The 15,925-nt window shown below is 62.6% G+C and overlaps 2 protein-coding genes across 2 annotated transcripts; one reads left to right on the forward strand and one right to left on the reverse strand.

The window, feature by feature from the left end:
* The first annotated feature begins 1,255 nt into the window (after window positions 1-1,255).
* Icam5 (intercellular adhesion molecule 5) lies at window positions 1,256-8,181 on the forward strand. The gene is given in 13 exon segments (XM_042693673.1): window positions 1,256-1,337; window positions 2,197-2,466; window positions 2,686-3,006; window positions 3,136-3,423; window positions 3,615-3,869; window positions 4,019-4,267; window positions 5,407-5,649; window positions 5,747-6,025; window positions 6,150-6,389; window positions 7,130-7,393; window positions 7,809-7,843; window positions 7,845-8,014; window positions 8,016-8,181. Coding segments are annotated over 13 exon segments (2,763 nt in total). The 3' UTR covers window positions 8,083-8,181.
* A 2,437-nt stretch (window positions 8,182-10,618) lies between these two features.
* On the reverse strand, window positions 10,619-15,537 carry Zglp1 (zinc finger GATA like protein 1). The gene is made up of 6 exons (XM_042693642.1): window positions 15,407-15,537; window positions 14,686-15,036; window positions 11,823-11,908; window positions 11,391-11,485; window positions 10,899-10,979; window positions 10,619-10,813 (listed from the first exon to the last, which is right to left on the reverse strand). The coding sequence occupies exons 1-6, from the start codon at window positions 15,535-15,537 to the stop codon at window positions 10,619-10,621; spliced, it is 939 nt and encodes a 312-aa protein (XP_042549576.1).
* Between the last annotated feature and the right edge of the window lie 388 nt (window positions 15,538-15,925).

The raw sequence follows: 15,925 nt of genomic DNA on the forward strand, positions 1-15,925 counted from the left end.
GGCCACGGCATGTCTCTTCCTGATTGGCCCTGCCGCTCCTCTCAGCAGCTCTGATTGGATGCTAAGTTTCCTCTGCCCGCCCCGCCCACCCCTTCCACTTTACTCCCAGCGCGGTTATCAGCTGGAGCGGGGAGCAGGGGGGCGGGGGGGGGGGGACGAGGTCACTCCTGGGCGGGTGGGGGTTCGCATGAAATAACGAGAGAGAGGGCGAGAAAACCCAGAGGGAGGAGAGACTCGGAGAGTTGGTGCACGTGGGACGGCGATGTTTGGGGAGCGCCTCGGAGCCGGGACGGGCGTCCGGGGTGGGTGGGGAGCGAGGCGGGGCCGGACGCCGGGGCCAGCCGGACCCGCGCCGAGGACCGGGCCGAGCGGGCGGGTGGGGGCTGCATGGGGAGGGGGTGGTGGGGGTCCAGATCTCCCCTCAGTCCCCCCCCACCCCGGGAGGCGCCTTCCGGGGCTCACCCCGCCGAGGGGGCCGCGCTCGTGCCCGCTGCACGCTGGGTAAACGCAGACCCCGGAGCCCAGCCGACTGGCACTGTAGACGCCCGCGAACCGACGCGGCGCGCACGCACACGCGTGTCCCCGTGTCCCCGACTCGCTGCCATTTGGTCCCCGCCCCCCCCGCGCGCGATCGCGTGGCGGAGCGGGCGGGAATCCTCATCCTCCGGTGTGTGTGTGGGGGGAGGGTTGGGGGTCAAAGAAGGATCCGTGAAGAGGAGGCACCGCCCCCGTCCTCCGCTAGAACCGCCCTTCCCCCCGCGCTGCTCACGCTAGCCCCCCATCAATCCCCGCAAGGGGCGCGGTGGGCGGAGCTAAGGCTGGAGGGGCGGAGCTTCGGGTCCGGCGCGTGAACCGAGCCTCGGAACCCGGGGGTCGGTGGACGGGGGCGGGGTGGGGGGGTTGGGTAGGGCCACCCCGCATCTCCTTCCCTCCACGCCTCCCCCAGGGATGACTGCAGACGATCGGGGCCGACCTCCAACGTAGACCCCGGGGGTTCGCGCGCTCCCGCCGGCTGGATCTCACCGAGGCCTTGGAGCCCCGCACACGCTCGCCTCCCGCCCGCCCCCCATCCCTCCCTCCCCGCCGCCTCTGCCGCCGCCCCCTCCTTGGAAACCAAGTTACCAACGTTTAAACCAATCCCCGAGCGCAACTCGGCCTCCCCCACACTCCACCCGCCGCGCCGCGCCGCGCCGTCCGCCAGCCCGGCTCGTCGCTCGCGCTCCCTCGCCTCTGCGCTCCCCCCACGGCGGCGGCGATGCCAGGGCCTTCGCCAGGGCTGCGCCGAGCGCTACTCGGCCTCTGGGTTGCCTTGGGCCTGGGGATCCTCGGCCTCTCAGGTAAGGAGAGCCCGCCGCCGCCGGGGCCCGGGTGGACCGGGCGGGGGCGGAGTTGCCGGACCCGAGGGGCGGCCCCCGGCCCCTCCCGGCTCCGCCCTCTCCGTGCTCCCACGCTTCGGCCCCCACCTTGAGCCAGGTCTTTACCCCTGTCCCCCCCCACCCCCCACACACATACACAACACACCCCGAGAGCCAGCCTTCGGACTCCCTGCTCGCCCCAGATCGCTCCCCTCTAACCCGCTTCGACATGCAGGGCGCTCTCCAGCACCCCGGTCCCGCGCCCCGAGGGCCGCGAGGCTCCCCTGTCCCCGCCCCTCCCGCTCGGGGCTGCACCTCGGTGCGCCGACTGGCATTTCCCTTACTCGCGATCGGCAGAGAGACCCCATCTCAACTCTCAGGGTTCAGAACAGAAGCATGTTTGAAACGCTCCGCCTTGGAGGCTTGGCGGCTGGGTCCCGGGGCTCCGAGGCTGCTTTCCACGCTCTCTACCTAGGCTGGGGGGGGGGGTCCTCCTTCGTCCTTGACCCAAACCCATCTCCTTTGCTTTCACCCCGATCTCTCTCCCCCCCCGCTTCTCCTGGCGATGTGCCAGGATCTTAAGAATCCCTCTGCGTCCCATCCCCCCCACCGGGAATCGCCTATCTCCCAACGAGCCTCGAAGACCCCATCTTTCCTCTCCCCACTTCCCCTCCCTTATGTTTTTTTCCCCCCACCCCTTCCTTGGAGTCTTTTGGATCCGTCCTTTCTGGGAAGCCCCCCCCCCCATTTGGCTTGGTGTGTGTGTGTGTGTGTGGTGATGGCTAAGATCTTGGGGAGTTGGCTGAGCCCGCGTCCCCCCCCCCTCGCCCCGGGGCAGCAGCGGTCGCACAGGAGCCCTTCTGGGCGGACTTGCAGCCGCGCGTGGCGCTGGTGGAGCGCGGGGGTTCGCTGTGGCTGAACTGTAGCACCAACTGCCCGCGGCCGGAGCGCGGCGGCCTGGAGACCTCGCTGCGTCGGAACGGCACCCAGAGGGGGCTGCGCTGGCTGGCGCGGCAGCTCGTGGACATCCGCGAGCCGGAGAGCCAGCCCGTCTGCTTCTTCCGCTGCGCGCGCCGCACGCTCCAGGCGCGTGGGCTCATTCGCACTTTCCGTGAGTTTCCGGGTGGTCACGAGGCGACTCCACTACGCTTCCTCCCCTTCCAGGCCCCACCCTCGGGGCGGGGCGGGGCGAGGAGACGACGCGAGCTCCTCCCTCCCCGGAGGCTCCGCCCCCTCGGAGGCCCCAGGCCCCCCTCCCCAGCACCTTCCCACCCCACCTCGTCTCCCCAAATCCCAGCGTTTCCCTCCTCCCCCCCACCCCCGATTACAGAGCGACCCGATCGCGTGGAGCTGGTTCCGCTGCCTGCCTGGCAGCCCGTGGGGGAGAACTTCACCCTGAGCTGTAGGGTCCCCGGCGCCGGACCCCGGGGAAGCCTCACGCTGTCTCTGCTGCGGGGCACCCAGGAGCTGATCCGCCGTCGTTTCTCCGGAGAGCCGCCCCGAGCGCGGGGCGCGGTGCTCACCGCCACCGTCCTGGCGCGGAGGGAGGATCATGGCGCGAATTTCTCCTGCCGTGCCGAGCTGGATCTGCGGCCGCACGGCCTGGGATTGTTCGCAAACAGCTCAGCCCCTAGAGAGCTCCGAACTTTCGGTGGGTCGGTGGAGAGCCCTCCCGCGCGGGGCGGGCGGTGGGCGAGGCCGCTCGGCACGGCCTGTCCGTCTCGCGTCCCTGCGCAGCTCTGAAGCTCACCCTCTGCCCTCCCCGCTCCACCCTCCCCAGCTCTGCCGCTTGACCCCCCGCACCTCACCGCTCCCCGGCTCTTAGAAGTCGGCTCCGAGAGGCCTGTGAGCTGCAGCCTGGACGGGCTGTTTCCAGCCTCAGAGGCTGAGGTTTACCTCGCGCTGGGAGACCAGAGGCTCAGTCCTGATGTCACCCTCCAGGGCGACGCCCTGAGGGCCACCGCCACCGCCACCGCCGGCCACGAACACGAGGGCACTAGGCAGCTAGTGTGCAACGTGACTTTGGGGGGCGAGAGCCGCGAGACCTGGGAAAACGTGACTGTCTATAGTAAGAGCCATTGAGGCCGCTGGGGGGGTGGAGCTAGAGGAACGAAGGGGCGTGGCGAGGAGTGGGCGGAGCCCTGAGGCGGGGCCTCGGTTTGCCTGCAGCCAATGGGAAGGTTCTGGCGTGCAACAGGCGGGGCTTAACGGGTGGGCGGAGCCTATCCGCGCAGGCTCCCAGCCAATGCCCGCCCGCAGGCTTCCCAGCGCCCCGCCTGGCGTTGAGCGACCCTAACGCGCCCGAGGGGCATTTGGTCACCGTGACTTGCACTGGCGGGGCTCAGGCGCGGGTCACGCTGGAGGGAATTCCAGCGGCTGTCCCGGGACAGCCGGTCCAGCTGCAAATCAACGTCACCGAAGACGACGACAAACGTGACTTCTTCTGTGATGCCGCCCTCGAGGTGGACGGGGAGACGCTGAGCAAAAACGAGAGCGCCGAGCTTCGCGTCCTGTGTAAGTGGGTGCCAACCCCTCGCCCCGCCATCGCGGGCGACTCCGAGGACCTGCCCGGGGCGGGGGGAGCGGGGGCCGGGTCCTGACCCCGTCGTGGACGAGGGGATCGTTGCAAAAGAGCCACCTGTGCCCCATGTCCCCGCCCGCAGATGCTCCCCGGCTGGACGACTCCGGCTGTCCCAGGAGCTGGACGTGGCCCGAGGGCCCCGAGCAGACGCTGCGCTGCGAGGCCCGCGGGAACCCCGCGCCCTCCGTGCACTGCGCGCGCCCCGACGGCGGGGCGGTGCTGGCGCTGGGCCTGCCCGGGCCGGTCACCCGCGCGCTCGCCGGCACCTACCGCTGCACGGCGGCCAATGCGCAGGGCCAGGCGGTCAAGGACGTGACGCTGACCGTGGAGTGTGAGTAGGGACCCGGGGTGCACCTCCTCTGGTTCTCTGTGTCTTTAAAGAGTCAGAGTCTTTTGTGGGGCAGTAGTGTGTGTGTCTGTGTGTGTGCTGAGAACTCAGGGCGTGCGTGAATGCCGTCTCTGAGCTTTTTCATTCAAGCCTGGTGCTGTACCACTTGAGCCACTACTCCACTTCCGGCTTTTTGGTGGTTAAAATTGGAGATAAGAGTCTCATGGACTTTCCTGCTTTTGAACTTTGATCCTAGATCTCAGCCTCCTGAGTAGCTGGGATTACAGCCATGAGCCACTGGTGCCCAGCTAAGTATACGAGTTTGAATTTAATGCTTGGTAGGCCGGAAGTCTAACCTCTTTTTGGCTTTAGTTACGATGTCTCGCTCTTCGTCCATCCCCTGTCCTTACCCCGCCCCCCCCCTTTCTTGGTTTCTTGGGGATCTGGCTAACTTTTTATGCTGGCTGGCCTGGGACTTTAATCCTCTGAATCTCCACCTTTCAAGTAGTTGGGATTACAGAGGTGTACTACCATGCCCAGCCTTTGGGCAGCATTTTGGGGATGGGAAGAGGCTGCTGAGCAACAAGATTTGGGCAACATTTTGAGAAAGGATGAAGGGAAGGGGGAAGGGTGTCCATAGATTGGGGCGTGGTGGTGGGCGGAGTCTGCCAAAGCTGGGCTGAAGACTGGGAGGAGGGACCAATGGTCCATCTGAAGAAAAAGCGACTCCTCCCCCTTACTGCCCAACCATGGACTAGACCTTTCCTCTTGGCCTTGGGATGCAGCAAAAGATTACATAGCGACCAAAGATGGATCTCAGCCAGGCCAGGCGCAGGTGACTCACACCTTTTAAATCCTAGCTCCTCAGGAGTCTGAGATCTGAGGATCACAGTTCAAAGCCAGCCTAGACAGGAAAGTTCTGTATGACTCTTCTCTCCAATTAACTACCCACAAAAGTCAGAAATGGAGCTGAGACTGAAGTGGTACAGCACTAGCCTTGAGCACAAAGAGGCAGTGTGGGGGGAGGGGGGCAGTGCCCAGGCCCTGAGTTCAAGCCCCAAGACCAGCCTCCTCCCCTCTTCTCCCCCCTGCCAAAAATCAGTCTCTTAGAAACCCCAAAGATATATACGGCCCTCTTCTAGACGCACCGGCGCTGGACAGTGTGGGTTGCCCCGAACGTCTTACGTGGCTGGAAGGAACAGAAGCGTTGCTGAGCTGTGTGGCCCAGGGGGTCCCGCCGCCCCACGTGAGCTGCGTGCGCTCCGGGGAGGTGGCCAGGGTCGAGGGGCCCCTGCGGGTCGCCCGGGAGCACGCGGGCACGTACCGCTGCCAGGCCACCAACGCCAGAGGCGCAGCAGCCAAGAACGTGGTTGTCACCGTGGAGTGTGAGCATCGCGGTGCGGGGCCCGCGGGGACCCATCCCGGCCGCCCGGGGCTCCCTGCCGGTCCCCTGAGCCGGCCTCTGCCTTCCTTGGTCCCCAGATGGCCCTCGTTTTGAGGAGCTGAGCTGCCCCAGCAACTGGACCTGGGTGGAAGGATCTGGAAAGCTGTTTTCCTGTGAGGTGGACGGGAAGCCGGAGCCAAGCGTGGAGTGCGTGGGACCCGAGGGTGCCAGGGACGGGGTGGCGCTGCCGCTGGCCTCCTCCAACCCGGGTCCCCGGAACCCCGGGAGCCCCAGCGACCCGCCGCCCGGCGTCTACCTCTGCAACGCCACCAACCGGCACGGCTCGGCCATCAAAACCGTCGTCGTGAGCGCGGAGTGTGAGCGGGGCCCAGATGGGCGCGGGAGGCAGGGGGGGGACCCCCGCTTCCCCCCACCCCAACACCCAGGCCTCTCTCTGACGCCTCCTCCCTCCCGCCCTCCCACCCCGTGGCTTCACCGCAGCACCGCCTCAGATGGATGAGTCCAGCTGTCCAAGTCACCAGACGTGGCTGGAAGGGACGGAGGCGGCGGCGCTGGCCTGCGCCGCCCGGGGCCGCCCCGCCCCACGCGTGCGCTGCGCCAGGGACGGCGCGGCGCGGCCCGAGCGGCGGCGCGTGTCCCGCCAGGACGCGGGCACCTATCGCTGTGTGGCCACCAACGCCCACGGCACGGACTCCAGGACCGTCACCGTGGGCGTGGAATGTGAGTGAGCCCCCCCCCAGTGGAGTTGTGGCTCAAGTGGTAGAGCACCAGCCTTGAGTGAAAAAGTGCAGGGACCGAGCCCAGGCTCTGAGCTCCAGCTCCAAACCCGCCACAGAAGGGAAAGAAAAAGAAAAATGCTTAGCCCAGGCCGGGTGGCTCACGCCTGTCATCCTAGCTTCTCAGGAGGCTGAGGGCTGAGGATCCCAGTTCAAAGCCAGCCCGGGCAGGAGATTCCCTGAGGCTCTTATCTCCCATGAACCACAAGAAAACCTGAAGTGGTGCTGTGGCTCAAGGGGTAGAGCGCTCACCTTGAGCACAAAGAGCCTCGGGGACAGTGCCTAGGCCCTGAGTTCAAGCCCCAGGACTGGCACTAATCAATCCATCAATCAATAAGGGGCTGGGAAGGCAGCTCAGTGGTAGAGTGCCTGCCTTGCATGCCTGAGACCCTGGGTTCAATTCCTCAGCACCCCATAAGCAGAAAAAGCCGGAAGTGGCGCTGTGGCTCAAGTGGTAGAGCGCTAGCCTTGAGCTGAATTGCTGAGGGACAGCGCCCAGGCCCAGAGTTCAGGCCCCACGACCGACAGAAGAACAAACAAACCACCTTTTATCCGACGGCGGGGGAGGGGCTGCGATGGGAGACCCCAGTTCCGCCTCCCCATCACCGGAGGGTGGCCTTGGATTGCGTAGGACGGACCTGGGCACGTTTGATCACCCCACCCCCGCCGTTCGTCCCCCCGCAGACCGGCCGGTGGTGGCCGAGCTGGCCGCCTCTCCCCCGAGCGTGCGACCCGGCGGGAACTTCACCCTGACTTGCCGCGCCGAGGCCTGGCCTCCCGCCCAGATCAGCTGGCGCGCGCCCCCGGGGGCGCTCAACCTCGGCCTGTCGAGCAACAACAGCACCCTGAGCGTGGCCGGCGCCCTGGGCAGCCACGGCGGCGAGTACGAGTGCGCAGCCACCAACGCGCACGGGCGCCACGCGCGGCGCATCACGGTGCGCGTGGCCGGTAAGTGGGGGCGTGGCCAGGGAGAGGGGCGGGGCCTCCGCGGGGTGGAGCCTACGTGAGGGCGGGGCCTCCTGCACGCACTCAACGTTGAGACCCAGCCAGGCGCGCGGCCTGTCATCCTAGCTACTCCGGAGGCTGAGATCTGAGGATCACAGTTCAAAGCCAGCCCGAGCAGGAAGGCCCGAGAAACCCTTATTTCTAATTAAGCAGCAAAATGTCAAGCTGGAGGCATTGTCTCGAGTGGTAGGACACCAATGGAGCTGGCTACACACACACCACCAATAACAACACCTTATATTCCCATGGCAGGTGCACGAGGCCTGCCCTCGAGCTCGCGGCATGGGGTGGCTCAGAGTGGCGGGTGGGGGGGGAGCCCCGATCGGTGAGGGTGTCCCCCCCACTCCCCGTCCCCCAGGTCCCTGGCTGTGGATCGCTGTGGGGGGCGCGGCCGGGGGGCGCGGTGCTGCTGGCGGCGGGGGCCGGCCTGGCCTTCTACGTGCAGTCCACGGCCTGCAAGAAAGGCGAATACAACGTGCAGGAGGCCGAGAGCTCGGGCGAGGCCGTGTGTCTCAATGGCGCAGGCGCAGGTGCCGGGGGCGCAGGCGCGGACGGGGGCGCCGAGCAGGGGGGGCGCGGCCGAGTCCCCCGAGGGAGGGGAGGTCTTCTCCATCCAGCTGACGTCGGCCTGAGCCTGCACCCCTCTCCCCGCGGGCCGGGGGCCGCCCCCTCCCCAGACGCACACGATGGGGGGGGCTTATTTATTGTGGTATTTATTCAACTTCAGGGGCCTCACCACCCCATTTTCTACCCATCCCCCAATAAAGTTTTTATAAAGGATTGTCTGGAGGCCATCTCTGCTTCTCTCTGCCACGAGGTGGAATCCTGAGGTCAATTCAGAGTGAACAAAGAACAGCTGGGTGCCAGGGGCTAGGCCTGTGAGCCTAGCCACTCAGGAGGCTGAGATCTGAGGACGGAGGTTCGAAGCCAACCCAGGTAAGAAAGTCTGCCCTTTTATTTTTTCTTCTGTCTGTCGTAGGGCTGGCTGGAAGTCTGGGCCTGGGCGCTGTCCCTCAGCTCTTCAGATCAAAGTGAGCGCTCTACCATTAGAGCCACAGCACCACTTCCGGTTTTGAGTGGTTCATAGGAGATGAGTCTCACAGACTTTCTTCCCCAGGCTGGCTTTGAACCAGGATCCTCAGATCTCAGCCTCCGGAGTAGCTAGGATGACAGGTGTGAGCCACCAGTGCCCGGCTGTCCCTGAGCTCTTCTGCCCAAGGCTAGTGCTCTACCACTCAGCCACAGTACCACTTCTGGTTTTCTGGTGGTTCACTGGCCATGAGTCCCATGGACTTTCCTTCCTGGGCTGGCTTTGAGACTCTTATCTCCAATACAAAGCTGGAAGCAGAGGTGTGGCTCAAGTGGTAGAGCACCAGCCATGAGCAAAAAAACAAGCTAAAGGTCAGCACCTAGGCCCTGAGTTCAAGCTCCAGTACTTCCACAAACAACAACAACAAAAAAGGTTCCACTGTTTGTTTTGGAGGCCTATTATGCATGGGGCGTGTTGTGAGCCATCTGGGGGTCGTGTGACCTGCATCCTGTCCAGTTTGTGCCCCATTTCCTGCAATCAGTAGCCCCTTGGGGAGAGGTGGGGACTCTAGCCTTCCTCCTCCCTGCCCAGCACTGCCCTCTGACTCCGATTTCCTGGAGGTGGCAGCTAACGTGCTTCCCAGGTTACTGGCAGGGCACGGTCACCTCGCCAAGATAATGAGCAGCATCAGGATGGACAAACCCCCAGGCTCCTCCCTACCCCCCCCCCCCCAGACAGGAATGACTAAGCCACGTCCCTCCTGCCACGTCCAGTGGCTCACGCCTGTAATCCTACTTCATCAGGAGCTGAGATCTAAGGATGACAGTTTGAAGCCAGCCCAGGCTGGAAAGTCAGTGAGACCCTTTATCTCCAGCAAATCACCAAAAAGCCAGAAGAGGAGCTGTGGCTCAAAAGGTAGAGCACCTGCCTTGAGTTCAAAGACTCAAGGACAGTGCCCAGGCCTCCAAGCCTCAGGACCTGCAAGGAAAAAAAAAAAGGGCTTCCCCCTCGCCCACCCTCAAGGCCTGTGTCCACCCCAGTGCCTCAGTTTACCCCCAAGCCCAGTGTGGCTGGGCCCTTCATGATTAAAAGCAGACAAACAAGGGATGAGCAGCAGCCCCCAGGGGGCACATCTCCCTCACCCCCCACAGCAGAAGGAGAGAGCAGCTGGGCCCCGCCCCCTGCTCCCTGAAAAGCAGGAACACTGGTTCCTGCAGCAGGAAGTGGGCCCCGGGCAGCCCCGCCCCCCCTCGCTGGCTGCTATCCGAGGATGGCAAAATGGTGCTGGGTGCCAAGGACGAAGACACAAAAACAAATGATATGTCCCCCCCCCCCCCCCCCCACACACACACATCTTACTCCACCGCTACCGCCTCCCTCTAGGCTTCCGCAAGCCCAAACCCAGCCCACTCCAGGGCCTTTGCATTCACCTTTACACTGAGGAGTCCTCTCCTCAAAATCTCTGTACTCAGCTGGGCACTGGTGGCTCATTCCTGTCATCCCAGCTAGTGAGGAGGTTGAGATCTGAGGTTCAAAGCCAGCCCTGGCAGGAAAGTCAGCGAGGCTTCCTGAGCAGCTCTGATGACAGGCGTGAGCCCCGGTGCCCGGTGAGCGAAGGCCTTTCCTATGGAGGTGACACTGGGGCCATCTCCCCACATGGCAAGTGGTCTCAGAGCTTCCCCACAGGAGCACCCAGGAGTGACAGGAAGGTCACACGGCCCTGGGCCCCCCACAAAGGGAGAACATGGCTTCCTCTGACACACCTTACACCGTTTTTGGCAATCCTGGGACTTGAACTCCGGGCAATGTGATGGCCAAGCAGCTCCTCTACCACTTGAGCCATGCCTCCATTTCTGGCTTTTTGCTCACTGGAGATAAGAATCTCAAGTGTAGTCTGCCTAGGCTGCCTTCAAAACCTTGGCCTTCAGAGCTCAGCCTCCTGAGTGGCTGGGACTGCAGGTGGGCGGCACCGGGGGTGACGCAGGATCTCCCTAGGTAGCCCAGACCGAGCCTCCAAATTTCATCCTCCTGTCTGAGCCTCTGGAGGGCTGGGATGTTTGTCTTCTTCCTGACACCAGGGGACGTCCTTTGACACGTCCACTGAGCTGTCTGTGTGGGGCTGCACTGTGGTGGTTGTGTTAATGATGACAGTGAACCACCTCTGCTCTGGCATTTCCTTTATTTGGCGCCCAGCAGGGCTGGACTGAGAAGGGAGGAGCCTGGGGTCCTGCAGCCCCCCCGAGGCCTGGCTCTCCAACTTGGGAACTTGAGTGGGAAGTAGCTGAGAGCACGCGGGCTTCTGAGGAGGTCTGCCCTCTCTTCTCCTGGAGAAACTGAGGCAGGACCTACTCAGCTGGGGGAACAAACACTTAGGTTTCCTGCGTGGGGCCTGGATGGGATCCCACGGACACCCCACACCTGCCACACAGACGCTTGGCCTGGACACTTTTCCTGGGCACCAGCCAGCAACTGGAACAACGGGTACCATATTTCTTGTATCTGGGGGGTTGGGGGAGAAAAGAAACCACCGTTCAATGAGTGAGTGTGTGCGTGCGCTTGAACTCAGGGCGTGAGCTCAGGGCTTGAGCGCTGTCCCAGAGTTTTTTCTCTCAAGGCTGGCACTCTACCACTTGAGCCACAGCTCCCCTTCCAGCTTTTTGCTGGTCCACTGGAGATGAGGGTCTCAGGGGACTTTCCTGCCCAGGCCGGCTTTGAATCTTGATCCCAGTTCCCAGCCTCCTGGGTAGCTGGGATGACAGGCGTGAGCCACGGCGCCTGGCTGAAACCACCACTAGGGATGCCGCAAAGCCGCCTCCCAGAGACCGTTTTTGGCTGGTTTTTGCTCCCTCCCCTGGCCCTGGGTAAGCAGATTCCATGTGGGGTCCCCGCCCCCATGTCCGGCTGGGAGACCTGATTCCACAGGCGTTGCAGAGCGGGGGTCCCGTCCTCCGCATCTCTCCACAGCGGGGTCCTCTGGGTTCTGCACGAAGCACAGCGCCGGGGTTCTGCAGGATCAGGGGTCAGAGGTCAGAGTGAGCATTAAGAGGCTCAAGCGGGGTTAGGGTAATTTTTGGGGTGTCTCCTGTGAAGGGCTGGGTAGCTCTGGGCCAGCCTTGGGTGTTGTCACATTGAAAGTGGGGAGCGCCAGGAAGGGAGACAGATGGCAGAGCTGTGCAGGGAGGAAGCCGGGGGTGGGGTGACTCAGCCCGGGAGGGGGGCTGGAACGTGCTGTTTGGGCTAAATGAGGAAGCATCATGGAGAAGGGGGGAGGGAGAAAGACATGGAAGCTGGGAAAGTCGTCCCCCCCCACAATATTTATAGCTCTCACACTTTAGGACTCACCCAAGATCTCATTGCCACCATGGTTGGGCTCGGGGACCCTGGCTGGGTTGGGAAAGGGTTTCTGAGCGAGGCTGGTACCGGCCAGGCTGCAGGAGAGACAAAACCTTAGTATGGGGGGGAGGGGGACCCACATCTTACTCCCCTGAAAGTGAAGATAGTTATCCAGGCACTCCAGAAGAGTTATCCGAGGCCCGAGAAGTCTGGCTTTGTGCTCTGCTAGTCCAGTAGTATTGATACAAGCATGGTAGCACACACCTGTAATCCCAACCCTCAAAAAGAGGAAGAGGAGGAAAAACAATTTGAGGCTAACCTGGGCTACCTGGCAAGGCCTTGGCTTAGCCGAACAAACACAAGTATTATTTAAAGCTCAAATCTGTTTCACATCTCTGCAGTGTGACCCTGGCCCCGCCACCTCCCGCTCTGTGCTTTGGGTTCCTCCTGTGTAAAATGGGGTTCAGAGGCTTCACTGGGCCCCATGGCCTGTTAGGCCCCAGTGTAGGTTCCTCAAAAAACAAAGCATAGACCTTCCCTACAACCCAGCCGTACCACTCCTGGGCATCTACCCTGAACATCACAAGCCAGGATACCATGAAGACACTTGCACACCCATGTTCACTGCTGCACTATTCACAAGAGCCAAGTTGTGGGAACAACCCAGATGCCTTAGAACAGATGAGTGGACCCCAAAAAATGTGGTATGTGTATACACAATGGGATTTTACACAGACACTAGGAAGAATAACATGATGTCACCTGCAGGGAAAAGGAGGGACGTGGAAGAAATTGTGTTATGTGAGGTAATCCAAGCTCAGAGAGAAAAATGGTGCATGTTTTCTCTCATATGCAGAAGCTAGATCTAAAATACACCTCGACATGATAAAATATATAGAATTTTAGGCAATCACACACAGTGAGACCAAAGGAGGATATTCGTAGGAGAGAAACACAAAGGCGCAACGCCTATGGACACCTGATCATCCAAAATAATATTGAAGCGGGACGCCAGTGGCTCACGCCTGTCAGCTAGCTACTCAGGAGGCTGAGATCTGAGGATCAAGGCTGGAAGCCAGCCAGGCAGAAATGTTCCTGAGACTTTTATCTCTAATACACTACTCAGAAAAAGATGGAAGTAGTGGCATGGCTGGAGTGGTGGAGAGCCGTGAGCACAGAGCAGCTCAGGGGCAGCACCAAGCCCCGAGTTCAATCTGCACACCTGGCAAAACTAAAAAATAAAAGGAAATGAAAGCAAGAGGTTTGTTTTTGCCAGTCCTGGGGCTTGAACTCAGGGCCTGGGCACTGTCCCTGAGCTTCTCTGGCTCAAGGCTAGTGCTCTACCACTTGAGCCACAGCACCACTTCTGGCTTTTCCCGTTTATGGAGTACTGAGGAATTGAACCTGGGCTTCATGCATGCTAGGCAAGCACTCTACCTCTAAGCCACCTTCCCAGGCAAGGTTTTTTATTTTCTTTGTTGCTGTTTTTGTTTTGTTTTCTTTCTGTCTTGTTTGTTCATTTATCTGTGTTTAGGAGGGGGACAGAGAAATGGAGGGGACAAAGGGTGAACACATGCAGTAGTGCAGAACAAATGCAGTATTTGGTAAACACTATGTGGAAAATGAACAACTTGTTTGTGGGGACAGGAGGGAAAAACTGGGAGAGGGAGGGAAGAGGAGACTTTGGGCATCAGTGGCTACTTCTATAATCCTAGCTACTCAGGAGGCTGAGATCTGAGGATCACGGTTCAAAACTCTTCTCTCCAATTAACTACCAGAAAACCAGAAGTGGTGCTGTGGCTCAAAGTGACAGAGCTATCCTTGAGCAAAAAGGTGCTCAGGGACAGTGCCCAGGCCCCTGAGTTCAAGCCCTATGACTGACAAAAAATAAAATAAAAAATAAAGTCTATGAGAAGGCTGGGCACAGTGGAGCATGCCTATAATCTCAGCACTTAAGAAGCTAGGACAGGAGGAGGGAGAGTTCGTTTCAAGCCAGCCTGGCCTACACAGTGAACTCCTGTCTCCAAACATAAAGTCTAGGGGGCTGGGAAATATGACTTAGTGGTAGAGTACCTTGCTCTGCATGTACGAAGCCCAGGGTTCGATCCCTCAGTGCCCCATATACAGAAAAAAGCCAGAAAGGGCACTGTGGCTCAAGTGGTAGAGCGCTAACCTTGAGCCAAAGAAGCTCAGGGACAGCGCCCAGGCTCCGAGTTCAAGCCCCAGGACTGGCAAAAAAACAAAAACAAAAATACATGAAGTCTAGAGGGCTTTTTGGCAAACACTATGCCATTTGATCCTGTGTGTGTGCGTGCACGCGCATGCTAGAATTGGGGATTGAACTCAGGGCTTGATTCTCCTCCTGCTCTTGCTTGGAGTTTTTGCTCAAGGGTGGGCTCTATCACTTGAGCCGCAGCTCGGTTTCCGGCTTTTTTTGGGGTGGTTAATCGGAGATAAGACTCTGAAGGTCTTTCTTGCCCAGGCTGGCTTTGAACCTCAATCCTCAGATCTCAGCCTCCTAGGCAGCCTGGATTATAGCTGTGAGTCACCGGTGCCTGGCAGCCATTTTGTTTAGAAGACTTGAACCTTGCTGGATGTGAGTGTCTCTGGGAATCCTGAGCCCCGCTCCCCTCAGCTCTTCACTCAAGGCGAGCGCTCTATCACTTGAGCCACAGCACCACTTCCGGTTTTCAGATGGTTTATTGGAGATCAGAGTCTCACGGACTTTCCTGCCCGGGCTGGCTTTGAACCGCGATCCTCAGATCTCAGCCTCCTGAGTAGCTAGGATGACAGGCAGGAGCCACCTGCGCGCGGCTCCTGTGGTTATTAAGGGGTGACTGGGAAAGGGGGGCCGTTCTCGGCCTGGTCCTACCTGTAGGTAGGTGAGATCCGGAAGCTGCAGTCGGGGTTCATCTGGAACTTCAGAGTCACCCCTTTGAACTCGAGATCGCCTTTCTGGCTGCCCTGGCGAGGGTGCGGCTGCTTCCGGGGTCTTCTCCGCGATGGCGCCTGGGGGTGCTCAGGGAGGCGGCGCTTGGGGCTGGCTGCTCTCCGCATGTTCTTGGAGCCCTGGGCCATGGCCAGGGGCCCCAGGGACCCCAGGGCCATCGGCTCCCGGCAGGGGCCCGGGGCCTGGGCGCTGGCGATGGGGGGCCGAGCCAGCTCCTCTTCTGCCTTTCGGAGGAGGCGCAGGAGCGAGGCCTGGCAGGCAGGCCAGAGGGACCTGGGGTGGGGCGGGGGACAGGGGGCGTCGGGGTTATCGGTCGGGCCGGGGCTGCGCGCTGCGCGCGAGCGGGGGCAGCAGTCACCCACCTGCTGGCACCGGCCAGGCCCGGGCCCCCCGCCCCCCCCGGGCCCGCCGGGGCCCCGGCCATCTTCGGCCTGCCGGATGGTGCAGCTCTTCCTTCCGATCATTTCTAGGCGGCCGGCGGCGGCGGGATCGGAACCGGCGCCCGAGCCGCCGCCCCCCGGCGTGCACCCCGCCCTCGTGACCCCCGCGTGGGCCGCGCCGCCGCCATGGCAGCGCGTGGCGCCCCGCCCCGCCCCCGGGCGCCCCACGCGGGTCCGGCCCGGGCCGCCTCCCCCTCCCGTACCTGCATCGCAGGGGTCGCGGCTCGGGCGGCGCCGGGGGTCCCGGGGGCGACTCGGGGTCCAGACAGGGCGGCGCCAGCAGCTCCCTCAGCAGCGGCAGCAGCAGCAAGCGGGGGTCGGCCGCGGCCTCCATGGCCCCCGCCCGCCCCGCCCGCCCGGCCGCTCCCGAGGGCGCCGAGGGCGGCGATGGGCCGCAGCTGGCGCGGGGCGCCGCGGCGCGGGGCGATGGGCGCCACCTGGGCGGGGCGGGCCGCGGGGGGCACCGAGCTCAGCACCCCAGCACCCCAAGGACACTCACAAGCCGGGATCCGCGACAGTTTTTATTGCGGCTCAATTTGAGCCCAAGCTTGGCGCACGCCCCTGCTGGCAGAGGCTGGGGGGGGTCAGGGCGGGGGGGGGGGCCGGTGGCGGGGGGGGGGGCTGGGGCGGGGGGGCCGGGGGCGGGGGGGGGCTGGGGCGGGGGGTCAGGGCGGGGGGCGTCAGGGCGGGGGGGGGGCCGGGGCCGGGGGGCGTCAGGGCGG

The sequence above is a fragment of the Dipodomys spectabilis genome, unplaced genomic scaffold (genome assembly GCF_019054845.1).
Source record: "Dipodomys spectabilis isolate Male_0828 unplaced genomic scaffold, ASM1905484v1 ptg000173l, whole genome shotgun sequence".
Taxonomy (NCBI): domain Eukaryota; kingdom Metazoa; phylum Chordata; class Mammalia; order Rodentia; family Heteromyidae; genus Dipodomys; species Dipodomys spectabilis.